The sequence below is a fragment of the Diuraphis noxia genome, unplaced genomic scaffold (assembly GCF_037042655.1).
Source record: "Diuraphis noxia isolate RWA-SAM2 unplaced genomic scaffold, SU_Dnox_SAM2 contig0003, whole genome shotgun sequence".
NCBI classification, from domain to species: Eukaryota; Metazoa; Arthropoda; class Insecta; order Hemiptera; family Aphididae; genus Diuraphis; species Diuraphis noxia.
The window spans coordinates 39,818,925-39,845,047 of record NW_028301713.1 but is presented as its reverse complement, the minus strand read 5'-3'; the positions used below and the strand labels follow the sequence as shown (position 1 = coordinate 39,845,047).

Genomic DNA, 26,123 nt, shown 5'->3' with positions numbered 1-26,123 from the left:
TCAGAATTAAATTGATTTTTTTGTTTTGTATTTGAAAATTATGTCAAATACTTTTAAAAAGTATTTGAGTAATACTCAAATACTTTACTATAGATAGTATTTGGGTGGTATTTTAAATACTTTATTTTATAAGTATTTGAGTAATTACTTAAATACTTTTTAAAAGTATTTTTTACAACACTGGGTATTTGGAAGGACTTATAGGTACAGACACATGAATTTGAGTTATAAATTATAACTGGAATTTCAAAATCTGCAGTAACACTACATATACAATATTTCTATTAAATGCTACTTTCAATAAATGATACCTTAATCGACAATTTATTGAAGAAAACATCAAACAAAAGAATATAATTATCTATCCTTCAAAGAATTTTTCTCTGGCAATTTTTAACATTTTTATACTAAGACTTTAAATACTATTTTTATTATTATTATAATTTTTATATTTACTATGGTAACGTTATTAGTGTAGGACATTAATAATACATTAGTGTAGGACATCAATAATACGTTTAGTTTTTTTGTTTATTTAATATCTTATAATGAGAAGAACATGAACACTTATTTGCGCAAATATTTATTTTATTTTTCTCAAAAAACTTAAAATATCAAAAGATTAGGGTGAAACACTCCTTAAGATTTATGTATTCACGTTGTTAGTCTTTTGTGTTTTTTCAATTGTAAGTGGCATCCGTACATTGCAACATATGGCATGTGCTACGATGGTTTACGAAAATATATTATACAGATAGGATTTAATATATGAGAAAAATTCTTTGTATTTCTAAACGTGACAAAAGTCAAAATATATTAAATGAACTCCTCCGACTTTCAAATAACCATTTTCGAATACTGACAATTTAATCGCTTAAGCTCAAAATTTCCCTCGCTAAATATATCTTTAATAGAAGGTCTCTCAACGCACACTTATCATAGTACTTGCACTTTTCATTAATAATTAATTTATAGATTGATATAAAAATTAAAGATGAAAAAAACCTGAATATTTTTGCTTATCAAATAACCTACACTGATCCAGCCATCATCCATGATTATATAATATTTTTTGAAACTGTTAAGATTTTATTTTACAACGATGTTTGTACGTGTGTATTTTTGCGTATGCGTGAAAATACGTTGTTTATCAAAAAAAGTACTTGACTTAAATAAATTTTAAAAATTTTTCTCAATATATTTCATTAAAATTTTATCTATTTTATTAATATTCGTTAGTGTGTGTGTGTGTTTTGAACTTATTATACTTAGAATTTAAGTATCCTACCTATCAGTCGTATTAAAATAACACAATTTTATTGCTATATACGAATAAGTGTATAACATATGTATTATATTTATTATGTACTTATATTATTGTATTTGTAAGTATTTATAAGTCTCATGTGTTATAGTTGAATACCATTCATAGGAGTATACGACTGTATTATAGTTGTTCTTGTGAACTTCGTCGAGCGTAGAATATATAAAATGAGAACAATTATAATTTCTGATGTTTGTTCTTGTGTATCTTATGTTTAGTTTTAGTGACAGAAACTCACACACAGAAAAACTGTTATACACACCAATACAAATGTATAAGCTGAATAGAGTTTTTCTATCAGTAAAATGTTCAACAATATTTGTTAAAACGTATTTACACAAACGTTTTTTATATGGATACATTGTAAAACAAACAAAAAATGAAATAGAGTTACATTTCAATGCTTCACTTTATGTACACTTACAAACAGTTAGAATTAAGAGTAAATATAAAGCTACAATAATAAATATAAATGCTTTAGTTTGGTTAAGATTTTTTTTAGAATATTTTGGTGATTAGAAGATGTAAATTGTGGTAGGTAATGTGAATGAACTCTTTTTTGAACTGAAAAATATACGAATTAAAAGTCATTTTTTCGAAAATCTTTTTATTTATTTTATCTAGGTATCTATTTTATTTTGAGAATATTTACAATTGTAGTATCTTCCAAGTTTCAGCTATAAAACATTCACATAAAAAACTTATTTTACTAGGGGTGTTTTTTTTTTTTTTTTGCTACACCCATATTGCATACCGAGCAGACACTTACTTTTGCTTAATATATAGTCATCAGGAGAATTTAATATAAACATTAATATATTACTCGTAAATATATACAACTAAAACTGTGAAAAAAAAATCTTATGGCATACAACTTGAAAACGTTCTTGGTTTGTCAATTTATAAATTATTATTTTGTGAATTTACACAAAAAGTTAATCAGTTTTTCATTTAAGTAGTAGGTACCAGGTACCTATAACCCACATCATACTATAACATGTCACACGTCGACTTGCACCCAGGTGGAAGTACGAATGCATGATCGTTAATTATGAATCATTACAGGCTGTTGAGTACGCAGCGTAGTGAAGACGGCGTATTTTTCACAATGGTGATAAATCAATTCCATTCCGGTTCTACATTTGTCCTTGAGATGTATTTATGATGTCGAAGAACACAATCTTAAGTGATGTTACTGTGAACGTTAAAATTGATATGAATAATCTGTTGAAATATACTCATATAGGTGGTGTATATTATATACACGTGAGACAATTAATATCACTTCACTTGTTCCATAACCCAAAATTATTTTTGTTTCAATTTTGTAGGAGTGCGATATTCTCACAACACTATTGCAATGTATTTTATACGTATTTATGAGTATGTTTAAATTAAGTTAAGTAAATGAAAAGATTTTACCAATGTTAAATTAATTTATTCAAAAATTATTCCATGTAGGTACTAATAGTAGTTTTCGATAAGTGGTGACTATATTGCTTATTGGAGAATTTTGTCAAGGAATTAACTATATTTCTCAAATATTTAATATAGATAAATCTATATTATATATTTATATACCTTAAACTGTGATTATAATATCATATATTATGGCCTGCAGTTATGTGGGTTTGACATTATGACCATTATGTTATATTTAACAGGTTTTTTATTTTAAAAGTTATCAAAAATATACAAAAGTTTCGTTATAACTTACAAAATAAATAAAAATTAATGTTCTGCCGTATATGAGGAGTGTCATATATCTCATTATTACAGGCATAGAAACGGAGGCGTTAAATTTGAATTCAATGATAAATCATTGTATGCGATGAAAAAATGATTTAAAAGTCTACGTTTTCGGTAGGTAACTAAGGTTAATTTTAACCAATGTCCCCCCCCCCCATTTTTTCCCTCCATAATTTTGAAGAATAGTGAAAATTTTCAATGTTGCAGACCTTCCAAAAGTACTAATAAATTAGATCCAATCTTCCACAAGGGATCTCTATCATAGTTTATGATCAAATAATATTTTTTTTATACTGGACAAAGTGTAATCACTTTAGTACTCTACACTCGACACACACAAAAAAATAACACTCATCAATGATGAGAGTTATTTTTTTTAAATTACGAGTCATCAGTGGCGTGGCAAAGAGTAATTTCAAAGGCAATTGCCTCTGGGATTTTTCAAATATTGGTGGGTGGGTATCAAGGATTGTACTTATTTACATGCAAATACATGTGGGCTGGGTCACCTATATGGGGGGTTGCCTCTGGAATATTTTTAGTCCACCACGACACTGCGAGTCATCATTGTAAAATCAATTCATTAATTGCTTCACTCTGAATCTAAAAAAAAAAACAAAAAATGTCTTAGCTGATCACTAATTCACTACCTACAGTTTCAGACATAATATTACTATGTAATTTTATCGACTTCTTGTTTTCTAGAGATTTTTTATCACTGAGATTTACAATAAGTCGTTTGGTTGTTGTGGAAATATATAATATCATTAGTTGTTTTCTGTTTCAATAGATTTTATTAGATATTTTTGGATAAAACTGTTTTGTATCATTTCCAAAATATAAATTCAATATGTATAATAATTTTATGCCACCAATCTCAAATACTATATCTATATTTATCCTATAAAAGAAGATTGTTTTTTGATAGATTTAATTGTTTCTATACAATATGTAGCTTACCATGTTTTTGAAGGTTAGCTTAACCACCTGTAATATATGCCAAATAATTACAAAATAATTTAAAAGATTTAATAAAAGTCCGTAAATCTACTTAAAGTTAGTAACAGTATTGTAATATATAGCTTCGAAATTTTAATGAATTATAATATATATAAGATAGGTTTGGTTAGGTTTTTACTTCTGACAATATTATGTAACCAATATACAATAAAATAACATATATGGTATAATAATACATTTTAAATCGATTCGATTAGGTATGAATAATTCGAGTATCCGGTTGACGCATTTAGCAATGAAATATACTTTGTTTTGTGAAAATGCAATGTATCTATCTAAGCTGATGCTAATAAATTATTATTATTTATCAAATTAAATGAAATGGCAATAACAAACAGTAAATATTAAATGGCTTTATTATAATCCTAATGGAAACCTACCAAAACGTCTGTATGATAAAATTACTGGAGTTCTAGTATGTTTCATAGTATATATTGATGATAACAATAATTATAATTCTTAAATAGATATGGATTTAATTAAATGTCTTATGTTTCTATAATTTGTTAAACGAACGTTGGATACATTTAAAAATGCGAAAGTATGTTATACTTAATTTATAATACCTCGCACAATATGCTTCTATTAAAAAATGATTATTCGTAAATCGTAATGGTTCTTAAAAACTAGAAAGATAAACCATTTTCAAATCTACTATTTTTCCGTTGAAATTAACCATTGAAATATTTGTTACTCTGACAAGACTTAACAGGGCAACAATATTGTCATAAAAAATTTTCAAACGAATAACTTGTTTACGTTTTTATATTCCAATAATGAAATACCATTGAGTATGAGATTGTTAATCCGTGTTAGCTTAGATGTGTTATATATGTCAATGAGATTTATAAAGTATAATCAACTTATAATTATTAGTACCGTGGACGTCTATTACTAGGTTAAGATAAGTAAGTATCTGATGTAATAATTATGGTTTCAAAATAATTATTTTATATTTAATTTGAAACGTAAATCGTACACTATTAAATAAATAACACAAGTATAATGAACATTTATATTATAATTTCCAAAACACCAAAAAAATACAAAAAATGTTTTACTTATATAAGTTACTTAATATCCTCCATAATGTAGTTATATCGGAAATACGTAAATGTAAATATGCTTTGCAAATTGTTTTGCTTGTTTTAATTTTATTATTTAATTGAGTAGATTGAAGTATGCAGTTGCCCTAGTTTATATTTTATTTTTAACTTGTATCATGATCCAAGACCATTTAAATATGATCAGCTTGTGGGCAAACAGATGGAAAATCAAAATAAACGAAACTAAATCTGTTCAAATAACTTTTTCACTACGCAATCTCGATTCTCCACCTGTCACATTAAACAATATACCAATTCCTAAGGCAAACGAAGTCAAATACCTCGGACTAACTCTCGACAAACGCTTAACCTGGAGCCCACACATTAAAGCTAAACGCAAAACTGTTAACTCTAGACTTCATATCCTTATACCACTCTTAAAATCCAAACTTTCCCTTTCCAATAAACTTACGGTATACAAATCAATGATTCGACCAGCTTGGACATATGGTATCCAGTTATGGGGCTCTGCAAAGCCCTCTAACACCAACACTCTTCAAGCTTTTCAATCTATCTGCCTACGATTAATAACGTCTTCTCCTTGGTATTTCACAAACAAAAATCTTCACAAAGACCTAAAAATTCCTACACTTAATCAATTAGCAAAAGCACATTACTCTAAATTTCACTTCAACTTAAACTCTCACAGTAATCCATTAATAAAGCAATTTTCTTCCACCCCACTTCCTGGCAATGTACGCAGAAGACTAAAAATGCAGTGGCCTAGAGACCTGCTAAAATAAAAAACAAAATAAAAAAAAAAACAAAAAAAAAAAAGCCCACGACATCCAAAATGTTATCGGTCTGGTGATGCTGCTGAGAGCCTGCCTGCCCCTAAATGCTAAATTCTGCTATTTCATATTATATTAATTATCAAATTTGCCCATTGTACATAGTTGTATAGATTGTAAATTACTTAAATATATATTTAAAAAAAAAAAACTTGTATCATTATATTTTTTTTTTGCATGTTCTTAACAATTGAAACAATAAATCACACTGTTCACACTTTTCCCTTACGACAGTCAAACAGTCAATGTCACTCACAATGTTATTAGAAATCATTATAGTCCTGAGGACGAAGGTTCGTGTTTTATCTCAACGTGTGCAGAAATTATTTTCAGGTATTGAAATGGATCGCATATTCAAGCCATTAATTCTCACCATTATATATTTGCAGTGGTTTGTAGTGATTTGCAGTGTTGCGTGCTCAATGTGTGATGATTAAACAATTTTAAGTATCAAAGCTCGTGTAGTTGAAGTTAATTACAAAAATACAAGAATATAATGTTATAATTTATTAAATGACACATATAATTACAATAACTTTCCATAAACATTACCCTAAACTCAGTTAAATCACTTTAAATTAAATTTATTTGTATTTACCACGCGTACGTCAATATTGAAACTGAGATGGTGCAGCTGTGGTACACGCTAACATTCTCTATGATTATAAAACAGACCATACAATTTACAATATAATACATATTCTGACAATGCTTAAATCCAATTATCATTTTTATAACAATTACATTTTTAATTTTATAAAAATGTTATAAAGTTTTAAATTTTTAAATTAACCTAATTTTGAATAGTTATGTTTGAAAATTAAAAGTGCAACAAAATAAAAATTGGTAATGCATCTGATGAAAAACAATACAAAAATACATAATATTTTTTTTTTAATTTGGTTCGATTTAATAATGTTAATTTTAATAGTTCTATAAATATTTTTAATAGTTTAATAGTTAAAAATCAGTTTGGGTTATAATACAATTATTTTTATGTTAGGTTCTGATCGAATTCGCCTAATTGTAAAAATGTTTGGTCTGGATATGATTCATCCAAAAAAAAAAAATCAGGATTCGTAACATCACTAAATATCATACCTAAATACCTAATGCATCACACAGCACACGTGAGGGATATATAGTCATATATTTAATATTAAGTATGTTAGTTGTTAGAACGTATACGATAAAGATTTGTATTACAACTGCTTTGCAGGATCAAACATAGAAATTACAATTATACGTTCAAATTATGTTATTAATTATGAGTACTAAAACGTTTGAATGACATTCATCAAATAAATATTGACAATATTATTGATGTATTTAAATGCTTAAAATTATATCGGAAATAATTGTTTACAATAATCTGTCAAGTGATAAATGATTGTTTGTTTATTACCTATCTCATCTGTTGACAGAAAACACATAGATGTAGATAAATGATAAATTAAATTTTATATCAAAATGTTTATCTACGGTTCTATATTTACAGTAACTTACTATAAAGCTAATATTATAATATTTGTGATTCGCCAATTTCAATAAAAACAATTTTTCCTTAAATAATTAAATAATTCAAATTCTGATTTTTGGATTTTTTAACATACTTTAAGACCATAATATATTCAATTAAAAAATTAATAGGTAGTGATACAAACTTTTCTCTTTTTAAATGTGGGCTCTCTAATAATATTTTAACGATTACTTTTTCAGTAGTTGAAATATTGATGCCAAATATAATTGATTTAAAAAGTTTTTCAAAAATATTTGCTAAAAGTTTAAATCGCCCTAACGTTCATTAAGTATAATATACTTAAATATTATTTGAATATTCCAAACATAAGATTTTGAATATCTGTATTATTAAAGAAAAATTAGGAGTGAGCATGTTTAATGACGTAATAAATAATAAATAAGCTTATATTTTTTTTTGAAATACCTTTATTTTATTATTATTATTTTTTTTTTTTATAATATAATACTATGTAAAATGATGTAACTAGTAATACTAAGGAAACTGATTTACAGAAAAAATTTGAAAGAAAACAAAGAAAGATAAACTATTTTATATCATTTTTACACAATACATCTGTCATAACAGTTGGCCTTGGAATACTTAATAATAATCCTTAGAACAAATTATACGGTAGACAAAATACATAAATACATAATAATAAGATTATTATTAGATACTTAGGTATTTAGAAGATACGTGTACGGTATATATAAATATATCCATGATGTTTACAAATAACATCATGAAAATAGTATAATGTATTATCATATAAGCATGTGTTACCAATAACAATTTTTAAAGGTCGACTAATATCAGTGCACTATCGATTTCCGTCATTTTAAAGATACAACTTATATAAGTTTCCACTTAATTTTTTGATTAAATTTTGAAGTGTTTTTTATTTTCTCTTACATTTCATTTTAAATTGCATGTTCTCAATTTTTAATGCCCAACTGTAATTGATCCTGAAACACTTAATAATTTTTTTTATATTTATTTTATATTTAAATTAGTACTGAATTAAGTACTTATCTCAATAAGCTCATTATTATTTATGAACAATTATGATATACACTTAAGATTGCCATGCAGTAGTATAAGATTGTTGTTCACATTTATTAAGTACATAAGAGATTTCAGAATAATGTTTATCATAACAGTTACCCATTTTGAAATTTCAAAAATGGGAATTTATGCCAAAACAATATTATGTTTATTTTTGTTTATCTAGGTGATAATGAGCAGGTCAATTCAACAATAAAATAATTATTAATTGTTAGGATGTGTAATATATATTTTAGAGTTGAGACGTAATTAATGATTTAGCTTATTACTTTTACATAATATTTTTTCTGAAAATTTTCTGAAATTGAAAATACATATTGATGATATATATGTATATATATAAAATATTATGTAGGTGTATAAACAAATAAATACAATTATCATTACAATATATTATTATAATATAATATGTACATATAAAATAATTATATTTATATTATCCACTAATAATTACTAATACCTACTATGATGATTAACAAGCTTATTCTAAAATATTAAGATGATTTTTAACTTTAATTTATTAATATTATTACAAGGTTCACAGTAAGTTTAATCAGATAATCTAAACTACTTATAATACTTATATGGTATTTAATAAAAAAAGACAAAATCGTAAGAAATCATACATGACCAAATTATAATAAAATTAATGATATGATACTTGCAATAAATAAAACAAAAACACGTTTAACTTAGAATTATAATTTCACATTTTAAGACGGTGATTTAAAGTATAATAATAGAACAAGGACCTTCGAGCATTGGTAAATTTTTTCGGGGTTTTTAAAAAAAAAAAATATAATATTACCACAAGTTTACATAAGTAGATAATATATAAAATATTGGAATAACGAAGTGAATAAATAGTCAAATATTTTTTAATGTTTCATACATTTAGAGCATATTATTATGATTTAATTTTAAGCATGGTTTTTTATAAATGAACATAGTATTATGTATTTAGATGAAAAATTTTTTGAATGATATCATACGATCATAAGATTAATCATGAATCTTAAAAAATTTCAGGAAATTCAATTTCATTTAAAGTTTTATCTTGTACCTAATGTTGTTATGTCATAAACAGTGAGGAGATATTGTTATAAAATACATGGTTTTAAAAATTGTTTATTTTTATGAATTTATAGGTATTTTATTTTATTTTATTCGTCAGTTCTCTTTGTTTTTTATTTTTTATTTTTATATATAGTGTTATTATTTTTAATATCATGTTTTTGTACGCATTTAGGTAAGTAACCCTTTGCATAATAAATTAGAATATCGGAATCCATAATTCACGATGATTATAACCAATAATTCTATATACTATTATAGGATTAGCAATAAATTAGATTTATTCTGAAATTGGGGAAATTTTAGTACATTTTTATTAAGCTTAGCCTCACGTATATTACGTATAATATTGCACAAATTATAAAGTGGGGCCTTATGTTTTGGATTTTTTTAAAGTAATTTTGATCTAACAACTACTACTCACAATCCAATATTGACCGAATGAGAGCGATTTAAAATTTAAAAAAAAAAACTTTTAAAACAATTATTTTGTTAACATTCATTTTTTAATTTTAATTTTATTATTTTAAACTCTACTACACATTTTTTATTCACAATTCAATTTACAAAAATCACTAACAAAAGTTACTCGATAAATTGTTCGAAAGTCCCTCCATTATTTAAAACGCTCATTCGGTCAATATTGGATTGAGAGTAGTAGTTGTTAAATCAAAATTACTTAAAAAAAATCCATTAATCCGAAAATGATATTCAAAATAGTGGTTGCCATTTAAAAAAGTAAAGTTGTGTTGCGCATGCGTAAAACACGTGAGTAAAAAAAATTGTAAGTCATCGAAATTAAAGAACCAATAGTCTAATTTAATGTCCCAAAAACAGAATTGAAAAATATGTACAGGGTAATGAGTGGTAAAGTGTACCCTGTTTCCGCTGACACATGGTATATAAAGCATAGGTACGAGTGCTTATAGACAAAAAAAAAAAAAAAAATAATAGATAATATTGCTCTTCGTTCAACATGGAAATGAATACCTATAAACGAGTTGACCTTGGTCAACGGTTGGACTTAATATCTCATGATTCAAAGTTCAAATTTATGTTCTTGTCTGTGACCACAAAAAAAAAAAAAAATGGAATAAAAATGAAACACGATTGTCAATAATATCCATTTCCAGTGATAGAATTTTAATATTTTTTCATCTTGAAATGTGTAAAATGTTTCCATACATGTCTTATTATACATATAATATATTATATAACAAATATATTATAAGGCCCGTTGGGAAATTTGGGTTACAATGAGTGTCAGTTAAAGAGAATCACATAGAAATGATTTGTCAACACATGACTGTAAATAATTCAAGGCACTCGTTATCATTATTTTTTCTTTCGTGGAAATGCATACGTTGGATTTTACATTTTGTCTGTCACCATTAAAATGATTCAATACAGATATTATGATAAAAAAAAAATTGCTTAGCATATTGGCATAGGTATCAATTTTTTTCAGAAAAACGGTAAGAAAAACTATGTTAAATATAAAATCGTGTACATACTTACATTGTAAAATTTGAGCAACAAACATTACAATATTATGATGGTACATTTTATTTTAATTGTTAATATACAGAATCGATACTTTTTTTGTGTAAGTATGGAATCAAGTTAGTGCAGTAGGAAATTACTGGACCTTTTTTTTTGTAAGCTAAGGCAACGAAGCGGAATATGAATATTAAAATAGAATATTTTATTGCAGATATCATGACTTTCATTTGACCACTGTTCACTAATGAGTTTAAAATAATTGTTGGTTAACACAGTAAAGAAAAAAATACAATATTTATTGAGCACAGACGAAACGCTATCGCAGGTAATAAAGTAATAACTAATTAGAATAAGGAGTTATATAGAGCTATAAAGCAATATTTGTTCATCATTTGATTTAATTTATATGCGTCGAGGGTGGCAAACGGTCATTATTTTGTATAAAAACATACCAATGTTTCTTCAATCATACTGATCATCGAACTAATAGAGGCCTGCTCGACGCTTGTATACCGCGCTATTTACGCACGTACTACATGTGACCACGGGTTAACGGTAACCATTGATCAAAAATGAAAAGCGTGATTTTTCGCTCAAAACATGTTCTACATTAAAAACTCTTACGCTTTGATTTGATTAATTTTTTTCATTAGAAAGAGGATAATTTTCTATAGGTACGTTGGACTTGGATATTGCATTTGTTGCATGCTTAAAACAGACATAATAAAAATAACAATAGCTTGTGAAATTATTGGTCGAATCAAAAATTGTATTATATGGTTCAGAAATATAATTTTGAAGATACAAGTCCAGTACGCCGAGTAAAAAGATTGAATCACTCTACTAGGTATAAGAGTCCTTCCTGTAAAAAACATTTTTTATCAAAAAATAGGTCACGAACAGGCTCCTCAAGTGATAACATTTCTGAAAATATCTCTATTTGTCATAAAGATTACTTGAGATAAAATTTAAAACTTACTTTATAATGTCCAAATGTTTAACATATCCTAAATTAGGTTTTAAAATCTTGAAATTTTAAATTAAAACATTTAATATATGAAATTGTTGAAAACTCATTTCAAAATAACATTCACGACAAATTAAAATCTTGTCTCTGTATTTGCTGTACAACAGAACGATCGTTATTATTTATAAAAAATATAAAAGTAGTATATATTTCCACCGAAAAAAAATATAGAATTAGGTACGAGATAGATGATGAATGCAACTTAATGATAATTAACGTTTTACAAAAAACATCGACCGTTTGCAATCCCCAAAATATTATAATATTTTATCATTACATAACGTCAATATAATAAAGATAAATTTATATTAATAGTCTACATAACAATAACAGTAAAATAAACAATATTAGAGCATTATAAAAGTCCATTCTTCAACCATTAAGTAGGTATACATAATATATTAATATACCACATTATCATATACGACGCATGCAGCTAGATAAATGGCATTGGTGTGAATAAAAAGGGTGCTTCACAGTATGGTTATCCCAATTTTATTTTATTTAACTGTGAATTTATTGAAACATTGAGTTTTGGAATTTTAAGTTTATTAAGGACTATTAGATATATTATTATGAAAGATTGAAATTTTATGTAGGCACTTTTTAATCTTAAACATTTCGCGTGGGTTCAGAGTACTTATTCCATCGCACAGATAAAAATGTATAATTTACATAAATATGAATATGTAGATAAATATAAAAAAAAAACATTTTCATTTTTTTATTTTGAATTTGAAAATGGCACATTGATAGAAGTTATTTAAAATCTCATCACTTTCATATCGCCCATAAAACATACTAAAACTTGGTTTAAAAATCAGTGGTTTGATAATTTACCCAACATGACGTTCTAAAGAATAAAGAGTCTCCTAAAGTTAAAATTTCTTGCTATTCTTACGAGAACCAACCTTTTTTACTTTAAATTACTATGCAGATGAATTTTTATAAATTATTTGTGTATTTCAATTTAAATTCAAACAAGTAGTTTGTGTTAAATTTGTTATTAAAAAAAAAAAAAAAAACGGGATGATCATGTTCTGTGATTCTTTTTGTATATTTTATAGATATTTGTATCAGCATTCTCGGAATTGAAATGCTGTAAAATGCTAACATTAATGACGTAGGTTCATTTTGTTAAATTATCGTGATGTCTCATGACATTTTCCATTTTGTAACAACATAAAATCATAAAAAAACAATTACTTAATATTGAAATGTGCTTATTCGCCAAAATCTCGTAATTATGATGTAATTACGGGGTATAGACTGTAACTATTATAACCTGTATAACTAGCTATTTAACATTAGTCGCATATAAGAAATAAAACTAATGCGATATTAATTAATATCGTTGATATAATTTTGATTTAAGTCCCATTTAGGAATACGTTGTGTATTTCAGATTAAGTATAAAGTATTTCTATTTTGTTAAAGTATAAAGTTATAAGTGTTATACCTATCATATTTATTTTACTTCGTGATTTTTTTAAAGTATTTCAAAATAATATAGTTCTCTTATTATAAATTGCTAAAAAAAAAACTCAAAATTATTATTGAAAATTAATATCGGTGAAATATAAGCATCTGCATACGTAGAAAAATAATTTGTAATTTAAATGGTAACGAGAAAATAAAATGAATTAAACAATTTCTACAAAAACCGTAACCTCTAAATTATGTAAATTTAAATACTAAACAAATACGCAATAATATAAATTTATATATACTATATACTGATACTGCAGTTATTAGCCGTCTGGGTGGTTAAAATGATCTGCGAAAAAATATACTTATTATAATTTATAATAATACGGATCTTCAGGAATGGACAGAAATACTGTTGTAGCAAATTGAAAAAAGCTCATTATATAATAAATGCGTATAATACTCGTACAATAGCTATCAGAATGAAAACGAATTTATAGCGTTAGCTGTGAGCACTGTCTCTACGTTTGAACGAAATACGAATATTATCTTCTGCGTCGTTAACTACAACAGTTCAATTCAGATATTTTACATTTTTATCAATATCATCATTCCGGTTTTTGACAGAATTTCGATCGCCAATAGATTATTATCATATTACGGATGTATTTTTTTCTTTGTTTATAGGTAACTGAACTCACAGCTAAATGACACGAAATGGTGAGAAGAGTACACGTATATTAATGTATGTTGAATACGTATTATTATTTTTGACAGAAAAATTATAGCATTTAATCTAAATCTATACCGGTTGGTTGGATAAATTGTACGCACTATACTGCGAATGTACATTATTTTTACCCTACGGTTAGCTTACTTATTAAATTTGTTAATGTTTTTGTTACTGTTAATAATTATAAAATTAAATACTTAATTTTGGTACATAAAACATTAACATCAGCGAAATATAAACACAGGAAGAGGATAAAAAAAGTTATTATCGTATACGTTGGTGATGTTGTATCCACATTTGATATTAGATTATTTAAAAACTTTATCAATTATTAGCTGCTAAATAATAATAATAATAATAAAAAAAGCTTGATCTATAATAAAAACACTTTAAAAATTAATTTCATAATGGTCATCTATTATCAGCGTGACAGTGTACAATATAAAGATATGAAAAAGGTTAAAAAATTTCACGGATGATTAATTGAATGCATGAAATTCAGAATAAATAGGTACACACTATTGAATCAGATTCTGAAAGCCAAACATAATCCGCATTTAAATCTTTAAACTCGCAATATCTACATTATTATTATATTATCACAAATCGACTGATTTTCGTTTATTCCAAACATGATGTTAATAGTTGAGTGTTAGGTAAAAGCGTTATAAAGTGTTTAATATGACGACCTAAGTAAATTTACAGATACCAAAAGTTCTCAGGTTAAGATAATACCTATGCAGACCTAATGATATATTTATAATGTATATTGTATGTATTATAAAGCACGCGGATACAATTTTCGTCGGGGTCATTTGCATTTTGATGAGTTTCACGGTGTAAGATTATCATAAATTTGGACGGTAATATCCCATTCATTTGACTACAGTATTTCTTAAATTTAGTATTATAAAATAAAGTAATTATATGCATTGAATAGGATATAAAAAAAAAATAATTAAAAGAATTTATAAGATCTACCAAATAATATATTTGTTGTAATAAAAATATTATAAATCTAATAGAAAATCGATGGTAAAATTGGGTTTTAAGTTACACATATTTTAAACAATATTTCAATTATTTAGATACGATCGATCATAGCTCGATTTATCGCAGTATCATAATAATGAATACAGATGTTCATATTTAATCAATCTATACCTACATATATTAATTTAATTCATTTTGATTAACGGATAATGTCTGGAACTACTGGACCTATTTTAATAAAAGTTATATCAATAGATTCTTTGAGACTCCGTAGGTATTTTAAGCTTCTTTTCTACTCTAAATTGATATATAGAGTAGCTAATACATAATTTTTTTGGCTTACCGAAATCGAATAATTTTTGTTTTTAATATATTAGGTAATAGGTTGCCATTAGCTGTAGAAATAAGAAATACTTTTATAATACATATATATGCATATACAATATACATAAATTAATGTACCTATGTTTGTAGATTATACCAGTTGATCCATTTTAACGCAAAACATTCATAATAAATTTAAATAATTATTAACGTTTTTTAATGTACCTAATTTTAAGTTATTAAAAATAAACATTGAGAAGCGGAGTGAAATGGTACATTGATAAACCACAAAATATTTGCTCATAACTCCTCTCATTTATATTTTAAATATTATTAAATAACATATATATATATAGTTATTAAAATTAAAATTAAATTATAATATTATATTATATATTATTAATATATAATAGGTATATAATAAAAATAAAAATATATATCTACTTGTCAAAATTAATTTATAAAGATCGAAATACACCATACCTATAATATTCTGCTTAGGAATTTTAAATTAAAAATATATATTGTTGCTCAAAATAATAAAACTTTAAAATGATAAAAATACAAATATATATATAAGTATAATTTTCTTTCAAAAAATGTTATCTCGTAACAACTTAAAGTCATGTAAACAAATATTTTTAATTTTCTTAGTATTTTCTGAAATAAAAACTGTTTTACGTTAAATGTATCACCCCGTATACTCGAAAACTATTTGACTGATTTTTACAAGGACATTTCAAAATTTTAAGATCTTAAGTACCTAAGTTTAGATATTTGTAGGTTGAACCTGCACGTTCGAAAATAGACCAAGTATTATTTACCTATAGACAGATTTTCCATCTTAGTCGAATTAGATTACAAAGTTAAGTACACCAATGCTGATTTCCCAGTAAACTTAGAATGAATGCGTTAAAGCACCGTATTTTATCTTTTATGTTTGTTCGTTTTTTTTCCCATGTGAGCTCGTAGCGGATTATACGACTTTTATTATCATAAATAACTAATAAGGTTTATGACGTTTAAGTAAATATATAAATGGTGATGAAGTTGGTACATAAAAATACAATTAATCGAATCATATTTGTATCATCTTTAAGTTTTGATTTATAAGAGTACCTATAAATAGATAATTTTCTTATTGGTTTTTTGTCAGTAGATCGAGTATATTTAAATTAAATATGTAAATAATAAAAAAAAAAAAAAAAAAAACAGATAATATGAATTATCTTCGTAATACCAAAAATTAATTTGAAAAAAATTGAATATTACATTTATATTTCTTTAGCCTAAATGGAACAGCCATGTGAGTCGTGATTGGCGCAATGCGAACCACTTTATAATGATGACCTATTCCAGCTTATCGATAGGTACTAATGTCTCATCAACATGTATTTTTAAGGGTAATAATGTAATATTATTACTATTACTATAACAAAGACAGGTACCTCGTTTTACCAAAATAAATTCCCGTTAAAATTACTGGACAGTGCACACAGAACGTTAGTAAAACACGCAACCTATCATTCCTATAGTATTTACAGTAAGGTATACTGTAACTCTACGGCCTATCAACACCGTACCTATATGATGGTGTTGGCGTCGTTGAGTCCTGTACATATGAGTACCGTAGTCGTGGTGGCCGTGGTAGTGGTGTGGTTAGTGTCACCGGCTCGTTTTGCGAACGTGCTCATCTGCACGTTGCCTATGGTAGTCGAATCGTTGATGGTGATCCGGTCTTTCTCCCGGGTACCATTCTTCCGGCGCATGTATCCGTTCTTGGACTCGGTGACCGTGCCGCCCTGGGGCTTGACGATCCACCAGAACAGCTGCCGGTCGAAGTGCTTGCGGAACGTGCCACTGACCAGGTAGAGGGCGATGGGATTAATGCACGAGTTGCTGTAGCACAGACAGAAGCCGGCGATGCGCAACACATGCCAGAATATGTTGTAATCGTCCTGGGACTTGGGGTTCAGGTAGAACCATAACATAAACACGTGATAGGGCAAGAAGCACACGGCGAACACCAGCACGAAAGCCAGCACAGTCTTGGCCACTTTCTTCCGGGCCCGGACTTGCCGCATCTGCCCCTGAAACGTGAATGAATTGAAACAAACATTGTAGCGTGTGCAGTAAAAAAAAAAAAAAAATGATTATTATTTTTTTAAAACCTAACCGTAAAACCGATTCCGAGTGACGCAAACGGTTGAATGTCGTTCAATATATCTACAGACCAACCCTTCAATAATTATTCATTGCACTATAATTTTTTTTAGTTTTGTTTACATCGAGCGCAATACTAAACCACTAATTTGATTCGCGTTGACATCGTGCGATTTAAGTAATTCTCATGTGTACTTACATTAATTCAAAAAAGTAATAATCTAATATTGTGCAGCAGTAATCTCCATCCGTATATTAAATGTCACTCTTATTCCAATTGTTTTTACACGTATCATATTATTACATTATCACCATTCAATTTACGAAACCAACAACAGTCAACAGCAAGTGCTTTTTTATTCTACTTTGAAGTTTTGATAAACCAATCTGTCAGAGAATAAATATAATAAATTATTGTCTGAATATACAACATCCGTGAAGAAGAAAATATTATAGTGGAGGGGAAAGTTATCATCATAATAACAAATTCTTTTATTCCTCTTATTTTACATATTATTATCCATTATATTTTTTTGCACGTGTTTTTTTTTTCATTTATTATGAATAACTAGTAAATTTATAAAATTAAATAAAGATATTAATCAACTTTCGAAAACTATTGTTTATTTATGTAAATTCATTATTAAGCCGGGTATTAAATGAGGAATTAAACAAAAATTTTGAATTATATAGAATTGGTATTTTTAACGGGCAACGAAGTGCACAGAGCTTGTCAGAAACATTGAATTGATTCGATGGTAAAATTTTGTATAAAAATTGAGTTTTTAAACAGCGTTTAATAAGTACATGATTTGTGTCTACAGTATTGTGTGCATAATTAGTGAATAGTGATACGATAATAATTAATGTATTGGTTGTGATCTGTGAATTATAAGGTTTTATTAGTTTTGTTTATTTATATTTCATATTTTGTCCATTAATTTCTTTTAGCCTATACCAAGAACAATCGAACAATTTAAAATAAACGTGAACACTTTTGAGTAATTATTTCGTGAAATCAATACATTTTTGTTATATAGTTTAAAAAAATATATCAATAAAACAATTATCTTTTAGGCTTACGATTTTCACCAATTATTTATTTAAAAAATCCCAATGCAAATAAATAACAACGGGATAGGTTGTATACATCCATTATGTGATTGTGTATACTATTTTAATTTATATAGAAAAAAATAAATATTATTTTACGTTACCAAAGAATTTTTACATTACAAGATCATGTTGTGCAAATGCAATTAATTATATTATAAAAGAATAACATTTAATTTTTAAATGTTAAAATAAGGAGGCAAATTTAACATTGTAAATGCATAACAAAAAAATTCAATCAAAAAATATAATTTTATTTTCCTAGAAGAATATTACTAGCCAAATTGTTGAGAAAGTATGTTCGTGTTTTCGTATTTTATATAAGTTATATTAGACAGCTTTACTCACGGAAAATACGTATTAAGAGACAACTACCAATTTGTGAAAAGATTAGACCATTCTTTTCAATTGTTGATCGTCATTCAGCGTAATTGAATTGTAACGAGATGTGAAATAAATACCTATGGGATTTAGTGAGATTGAAAAAACGATGAAAAATTTGTCAGGGAATCCGAAAATTCCGATAAAATATTAAAAGCAGATTTATTTACACACACAGGCATTGTATAATATTATTTTATGGCATCGGAGATAAATATCATTTTATGGAACACAAAATCCCGGTTACAAATACGTATAGAAAGTAAACATTTCTAAGAATAACGAATGCTGGTATCTGTTTTATTATAATTATACAGGCACCTAGAATATTGCAAGTATTCAAATTTTCGGAAACAATAGAATTGTTCAAATAAATAATAATAATTGATATTATAAAATGTAAAATATGAAAACAGACAAAAATATAGTTTGCTGTTTTTCAATTACGTACGGCTATAGGGTTGGCTTGACATGGTCATACCCCTCATTTGTTTGTTTCATGCGGTGCCGTTGACCCTAAATCCAGCCCTGCGCAAAGTATTATGGTTTGGCTACAGTATATTTGCTGCAATATGTCGAAGACACTATAATATACATCCGACACACACACACGACGTGTCTCAAATATTATATTAAGTCGCGCAATTGTCTCTGGATCGCATATACACGTGCTAACCGTTCACCAATTTCGCGTAATATGTACGGTCAACAGTATATATAGGTACCCCCCCCTCCTGAAGGGCAATCGATTTCAAATGGACCCCGTGGCGTCTATTGTTCTAATATTTGATGGAGATAATATAAATTTTATTGCTTGCGTCGTGTCGTTGCCCGCGAACGTTCCTCAGCGGGACGTTATACTGCATGTTATTGGGATCCGACGTTTGAAATGCGTGAACTATTTAATAAAATCGTATACACAATAGCACACACGTGTATCGACTTCGGCATTTTACGACGTAATATTATACGGTAAACGCAATACAATATATATATTATATGTATATATATATATATATATATATATATATATATTTTGGACAAATCCTACAGTCATCCCGACCATCACGCGACACATAATCAATGAGTTGAAAAAAAAATGTAATACATATTATTTTTTTAGTCAACGCGAAAATATAATATTATTTTGATATCTGTTCATATGATCGGATAAAATACAACTCTTAATTTTTGTTTATTAATACATAGAAATTTCTCCTTGTTGGATTAGTGCTTATCGTGTCTAATTCTTCGACGTTTACAACTCAGGTGATTAAAATTGACCTGATAAAATGGGTATTACATTCAACATTGTTGGTCCTTAAACAATAATTTCCGAACGGATGCATTACAGCTGTTTTAGACTTGAGATAATAGCTATACGTTTCATCGGATTTTAACGTATTTTGGATAAAAAATAAAATCGTAAATGTGTTTACAGCAAATACTCAGAAGCGTGTTCAGTGTGCATCGTGTTGTCTATGGTTTTAAACTTTAACACATCATAATGTTTTCATTATTACAAAAACTATCGAATCAGCACAAACTTTGTAATTTAATTCAAATGCCATATACAAAATATTGTTCGTACATAATATTCACGTGTGTAGCTCATGATTGGACGAGTGCGTAACACACTTAAACACTTTGGAGGTTTATAAGACCGTACACGATCGACGAAATTAAATTACGGTATTTAGGTTATTATCTAATTGTATACCAAATGATGAATTTTTCAGTTTGATGTATTTTTAACTATTAGCATTTTGTTGGCCAACAATCATGAGATTAATTTTATAAATTAAGTGTGTGTTAAACGTTTTCAAAATACCTACTACAATTTAGTGTTTATTTTATCTTTCTATTTATTCATTTGTTTATGTAGTTAGCCAACAGAGTCAATTTATTATTATTATTATTATTATTATTATTATTATTATATAATAAATGATTATATGATTACAATGTAGCGATATATAAATCATCTATCGTATACAATAGTAACCAAAAATCAAAAACAATCAGCAGTAAAAAATAATAAAATGTTTTATATAATAAAATACTCATATGCCCAGCCTTGTAAAAACAACTCGTTACAATTCCTAGAATATATGATTTATATGCTAATAGGAACGACTTTCAACTAGATTTGGCAATAACAACGACGGCGTCGCGTCGGTACCTTTTAATCCACCTCCTAGTCTCTTACGGGTATCACTTATAGCCACGCAAATTCTGTATAAATACAGGACTTTGTACATAGCAGAATATTAGAATTAGGTAGTTCAATCTCCCACACATGTAGAACTTATTATTTGGTCGTAGAGTCTACGCACTCTACATAGCCGCCAGACTAAGTTCCTCCCATTTATTTTAGTGAATAGATTATTAACTTCTCGGGTAGATACTTTTCGTTCTATCCTCAAATTTATATAATTTTATTTGTAACTTAATAAACATTTAATAATTACTTTTGACGTTGTGTAATTAATAAAACCTGTAAATGTCTCCTTTGAAAAACTTGATCGTCATCCAACGTCGTCGAACTCAAAATATAGGCATTAGTGAGGGATCACTATACATTTATCAAAAACTTCATAATTTCTTTTTTAGGTTAGGAATTAGATTGATATATGCAATTGTATGTTTAGTATGAATATATAAAATAAAATTGATAACTATGAATAAATTATCATACATAGAATTACTATAAAAAGGTTTTGAGAACTTCTTAAGTTTTCTTCAATTAGAATTTGTGATGAAACAAAAATCATAACAGATATACATTTTGCAAACATTTTTATTCATCTTATAATCTAAAAATACTCAATAAAGTTACTGATATAATATGTTCATAAAAATATTTTTATTTATTTTAATAACTGAAATTGAATGCTACGTTGATAAAATAGTCTGGTTCATCGATTATTATTGAAAAAGATTAAGTTAAATATTTCACGATGATTTATAAATAACTAATTATACCTTGATACCAATATTTTTTCTATCCTTATTCATTTCTTTTGAGGGTTTGTCCTATTTCGTGCTATGCAATTATATATATTTATGCTGTTATACCTAAATTAAAAATACAATTTAAAATGTTGTTGTTATCATCGATCCTAATTCCTTAGTTTGCGAATGTGATAAAAGATATATTTTTGTATAACTTTAGATTTATTCTGAATTATATTTATTTATTTCAAAATATATAATGCCATTTGTTTTTAGCTTATTTTCATAAAATTATTAATTAGCAACAACAGAAAATCTGATGCAACCACCAAGCATTTGAACTCTAGTAGCTGTATAGAATCTACATAATATGATAGGCATAACTATATAATTATAACCTATCAGTTATTTCATGATTAAATGTTTTGGATATTTTTGGATATTTTTGTGAAAGACCTAATAAAAAGTGATTTTTAAAAACACATAAAATTCTCAAAACTGTATGATTCAAGACCGACGGTTAAGAGATCTAAACTATTCAAAACGTTAATATTAATAGTCAACCAGCAATATAGTTCAGCCATGGATTTTTGAATTATTTACAGACGATAGCAGCTGGTTTAATTTACGCTATTAAAGTTTATAGACTATACAGTATATAAGGATGCAAAAATTCTTGACCCGGTCGCACTAAAAACAATTACAGTTATCTTTATCGTTATCTCGTAATATTTAACCACACATGTTTTAGACAGTTAAAACCACTCGGCACTCACTCTTCGTAGTAGTTATTCAATTGCATTATTATTGGGTGTTACGAATGAAGACCCTATAATAAAGTGTTAATAGTGTCTAACTGTGATATTAATCGATAGTATGACAGTCAAAGAAGATGAAGGCAAATTCAGGATCAAATCATAAAAATATAATATATCATCGGTAACACGAAAAAAAACATCACATAATGTCTGTAAAAAAAAAATGCAAATCAAATCACTTTTACGATTCGATTTCACTCGTAAAACGTTTGACGGCCAAGATGCAATGATGATCGTATGTCATGAGAAAATAAATTTCTCTATCATAAATCGAGTACCTATTTATTTTTATTTCCCATCAGCCGTCACTAGTCTGTAATAAATGTTATTGGGGCTTTGGAATTCTTTAACCAGCTTATTTAGGGACTGTATACTGTCAAATATACAGCTTTGTTTAGTGCACCAGATGATTTTCATAAAATTGAACACGTCAGATCTACATGTCAGTGGATTTGAACGCCCCTCACCAATATTCGTTTCTGAAGAGTGTCAGAACTCACCCATCTTGGTAAAAGTAAAACGAGTGCGCTGCATATGAATTCAACAATTACATCATACAAGAAATAATTTGTCACCCATATGTTGAACGAATACCATGTTTACACTTTAAAGTTATTTTTCAAATATCGTGATGTTATTAAGTGCGTGTTAACAATATTGGTCGTTATATCGTTAAGGATTTAAATGTATAATATTTTTGAATTCCTGGTGGCCGATATTAAATTTATCTAAGTTTTAAAAAACTTAATTACGCGCAAAAATATATCCCGAGTAGAAAAGATCTTATAGGTACGTGATATTTCTGATAAATAATATACGTAAATACGTTGTGAATTATATCATTTTTATAATACATCTTCGTTAAATAACCCTTTACATTATGAAAAATGTATACACAATATTATAAGTTGTATCGTAAAAAATTAAATGACAGTGGCGTATGAAACTTTTGCTCCTACGTTTTTCGCTCTCCACCTTTTTTGTGATATTTTTGTTCGTTTTCGTAATCTTAAGCGTCTGATATTAAATCAGGTAGATTATCCACTCAAATTTTAAAATTGCTCAATTAATAATATTATTATAATGTTATTGTATTGTTATGAGTACATTTTTTATATTTTATATGATAGAATTTTTATATCATAATAATTAAAATCGGTTTAAAGATTCTGATTTGAAATTATACCGAAGTAAATTTATGGTTACTTACTTGAAATCTAGTTTAATTTCTGAACAAATTATAAATTTACCAACAATTTTTGTTGTTGAATTTTTGTGTTTTCAAATTTATCATTAATTTGTTTGATATCTACATAATAAATTGTTGATATAAATGTATAATAATAATATTATCTCAAAACTGATTCTTATAGTAATATTAGTTGACATTATAGATAATATTGTAATATATATATATATATATATATATATATATAACATAGTTTTCAAAAAATGGGAGTAGGTTAAATATGATTATATGTATATCCTCATTGTATTGCTAATACAAAATAATAACTAATTAGAAAAAATATTGAAAAATAATTATCCTAGAAAAATCAGTTTTAATTTTATTCAATTCATATGTTGTACAATATAAAATTTTACGAAAATCATTGTACATTGAAAAAAATATCGATGATATATTCATCCTAGTACATAATTATTATTATTAATAGTAGTTCATTCTTTATTATAAAGTTTATTTATTTTATCATTCCATGACTATAACTATTATTATTTGACTGAATCTAAAAAAACATTACGTTATGTTGTCTTAAAATAATACACTTTATCCATATAAATAACCAACAAATTTTTAAGAAACGCCTCTGTTATTGATATATATATATATATATGTTATTGAGGTACATGCTGTTATTTAAAATATACAAGGGTTGCCGGAAAATGAAATAACATTTTATGTTATAAAATATTTTGTTTTGGAAATGTATACATAATATTTGTAAGAGTTTTGAGTATATTTCTAAAATTACCGTTATTTAAACTCGAAATTATAATTGTACACTAATAAAATACGTACCAGGAACCTATGACGCTAACAGACAATTCAAACAAGAAAGTTGAATAAATAGAGGTTTTTGATATTATATGTTACTGTAGTGTTTATTATAAAAATAACATCGATCCTCATTAGGTTATATTGAGTACGATTTGTTCGGGCGCTGTATTTATAAATTCTATACCCATAGGCACTCACCTGGACCTCGCCGGGCATGTTCTTGGTGCTCTTGATGAGGTGCCGTGCCATCATGGCGTAGAAGCACGCGATTGCAGAAAGCGGAACCACGTAATAGACCAGGAAACGGACAACGACGACGAGCCGCGGATAGGTAGGACCCAGTTCCTCGGCGTACGGATAGCACGCCTCGAACAGCGTCACGTTGTTCTGTCGGAACTGCCGGACGTACGAATTGGTGGCCGCGGGCACGGAACATGCTATTGCCAGGCACCATATAGTCACGGCCACGGTGACGGTGAACTTGGTGGCCCGGCGGCCACCCACGGAGGCGTGTAGCTTGCGCATCGGGTCCACGATTGCGAAGAATCGATCGGCGCTCAGAGCGGTTAGCGTGAACACGGTCACGCCGATCGATATGTCCTTGGTGGTCTCGGATATCTTGCAGATTGTCAACCCGAACGGCCATGACGGCACCTGTGGAACATTATTCTTGCACAATATAGCCGCACATTTCTAATTTTTATAGTAACCACTTAAATAACATATTTGCGTCAGGGATTTTCAAGTATAGAACCTATTCATTAATAACTTTTTCATTTTAACGTATACATAATTGTAATTTCTATGTTCGATATTATAGTATCACAGTATGAATCTTTATCGTTTCGTGCTAACAAACTTAAAAGCTAATATTAATTGTGACTGTAGTGTATTGATTTGCAGTGAGGTTGGTTGGTTGGTTACATTGATTAACCTCAATTAGTTTTAGTCACAACATTTTATATTAATTAAGAAGACTTTTAAAGTTTTTTTTTGTAGAGACTGATTAGGTAA

General features: G+C 27.3%; 1 protein-coding gene across 3 annotated transcripts in view; it reads right to left on the bottom strand.

Annotated features, from left to right (window-relative positions):
• Nucleotides 1-26,123, bottom strand: part of LOC107169718 (neuropeptide CCHamide-1 receptor-like) — a 143,617-nt gene that overhangs the window by 7,121 nt on the left and 110,373 nt on the right. Inside the window, exons 3-5 of one of the 3 annotated variants that reach the window (XM_089224502.1) lie at nt 25,308-25,763; nt 17,243-17,749; nt 8,023-8,485 (exon numbers count right to left, since the gene is read on the bottom strand). In XM_089224502.1, the coding sequence (XP_089080628.1) occupies nt 17,243-17,749; nt 25,308-25,763 (963 nt within the window). In that variant the 3' untranslated portion in view covers nt 8,023-8,485. Of the gene's footprint in view, nt 1-8,022; nt 8,486-17,242; nt 17,750-25,307; nt 25,764-26,123 lie in introns of those variants that run through there. The other 2 variants (XM_089224504.1, XM_089224503.1) reach the window with 2 other exon arrangements.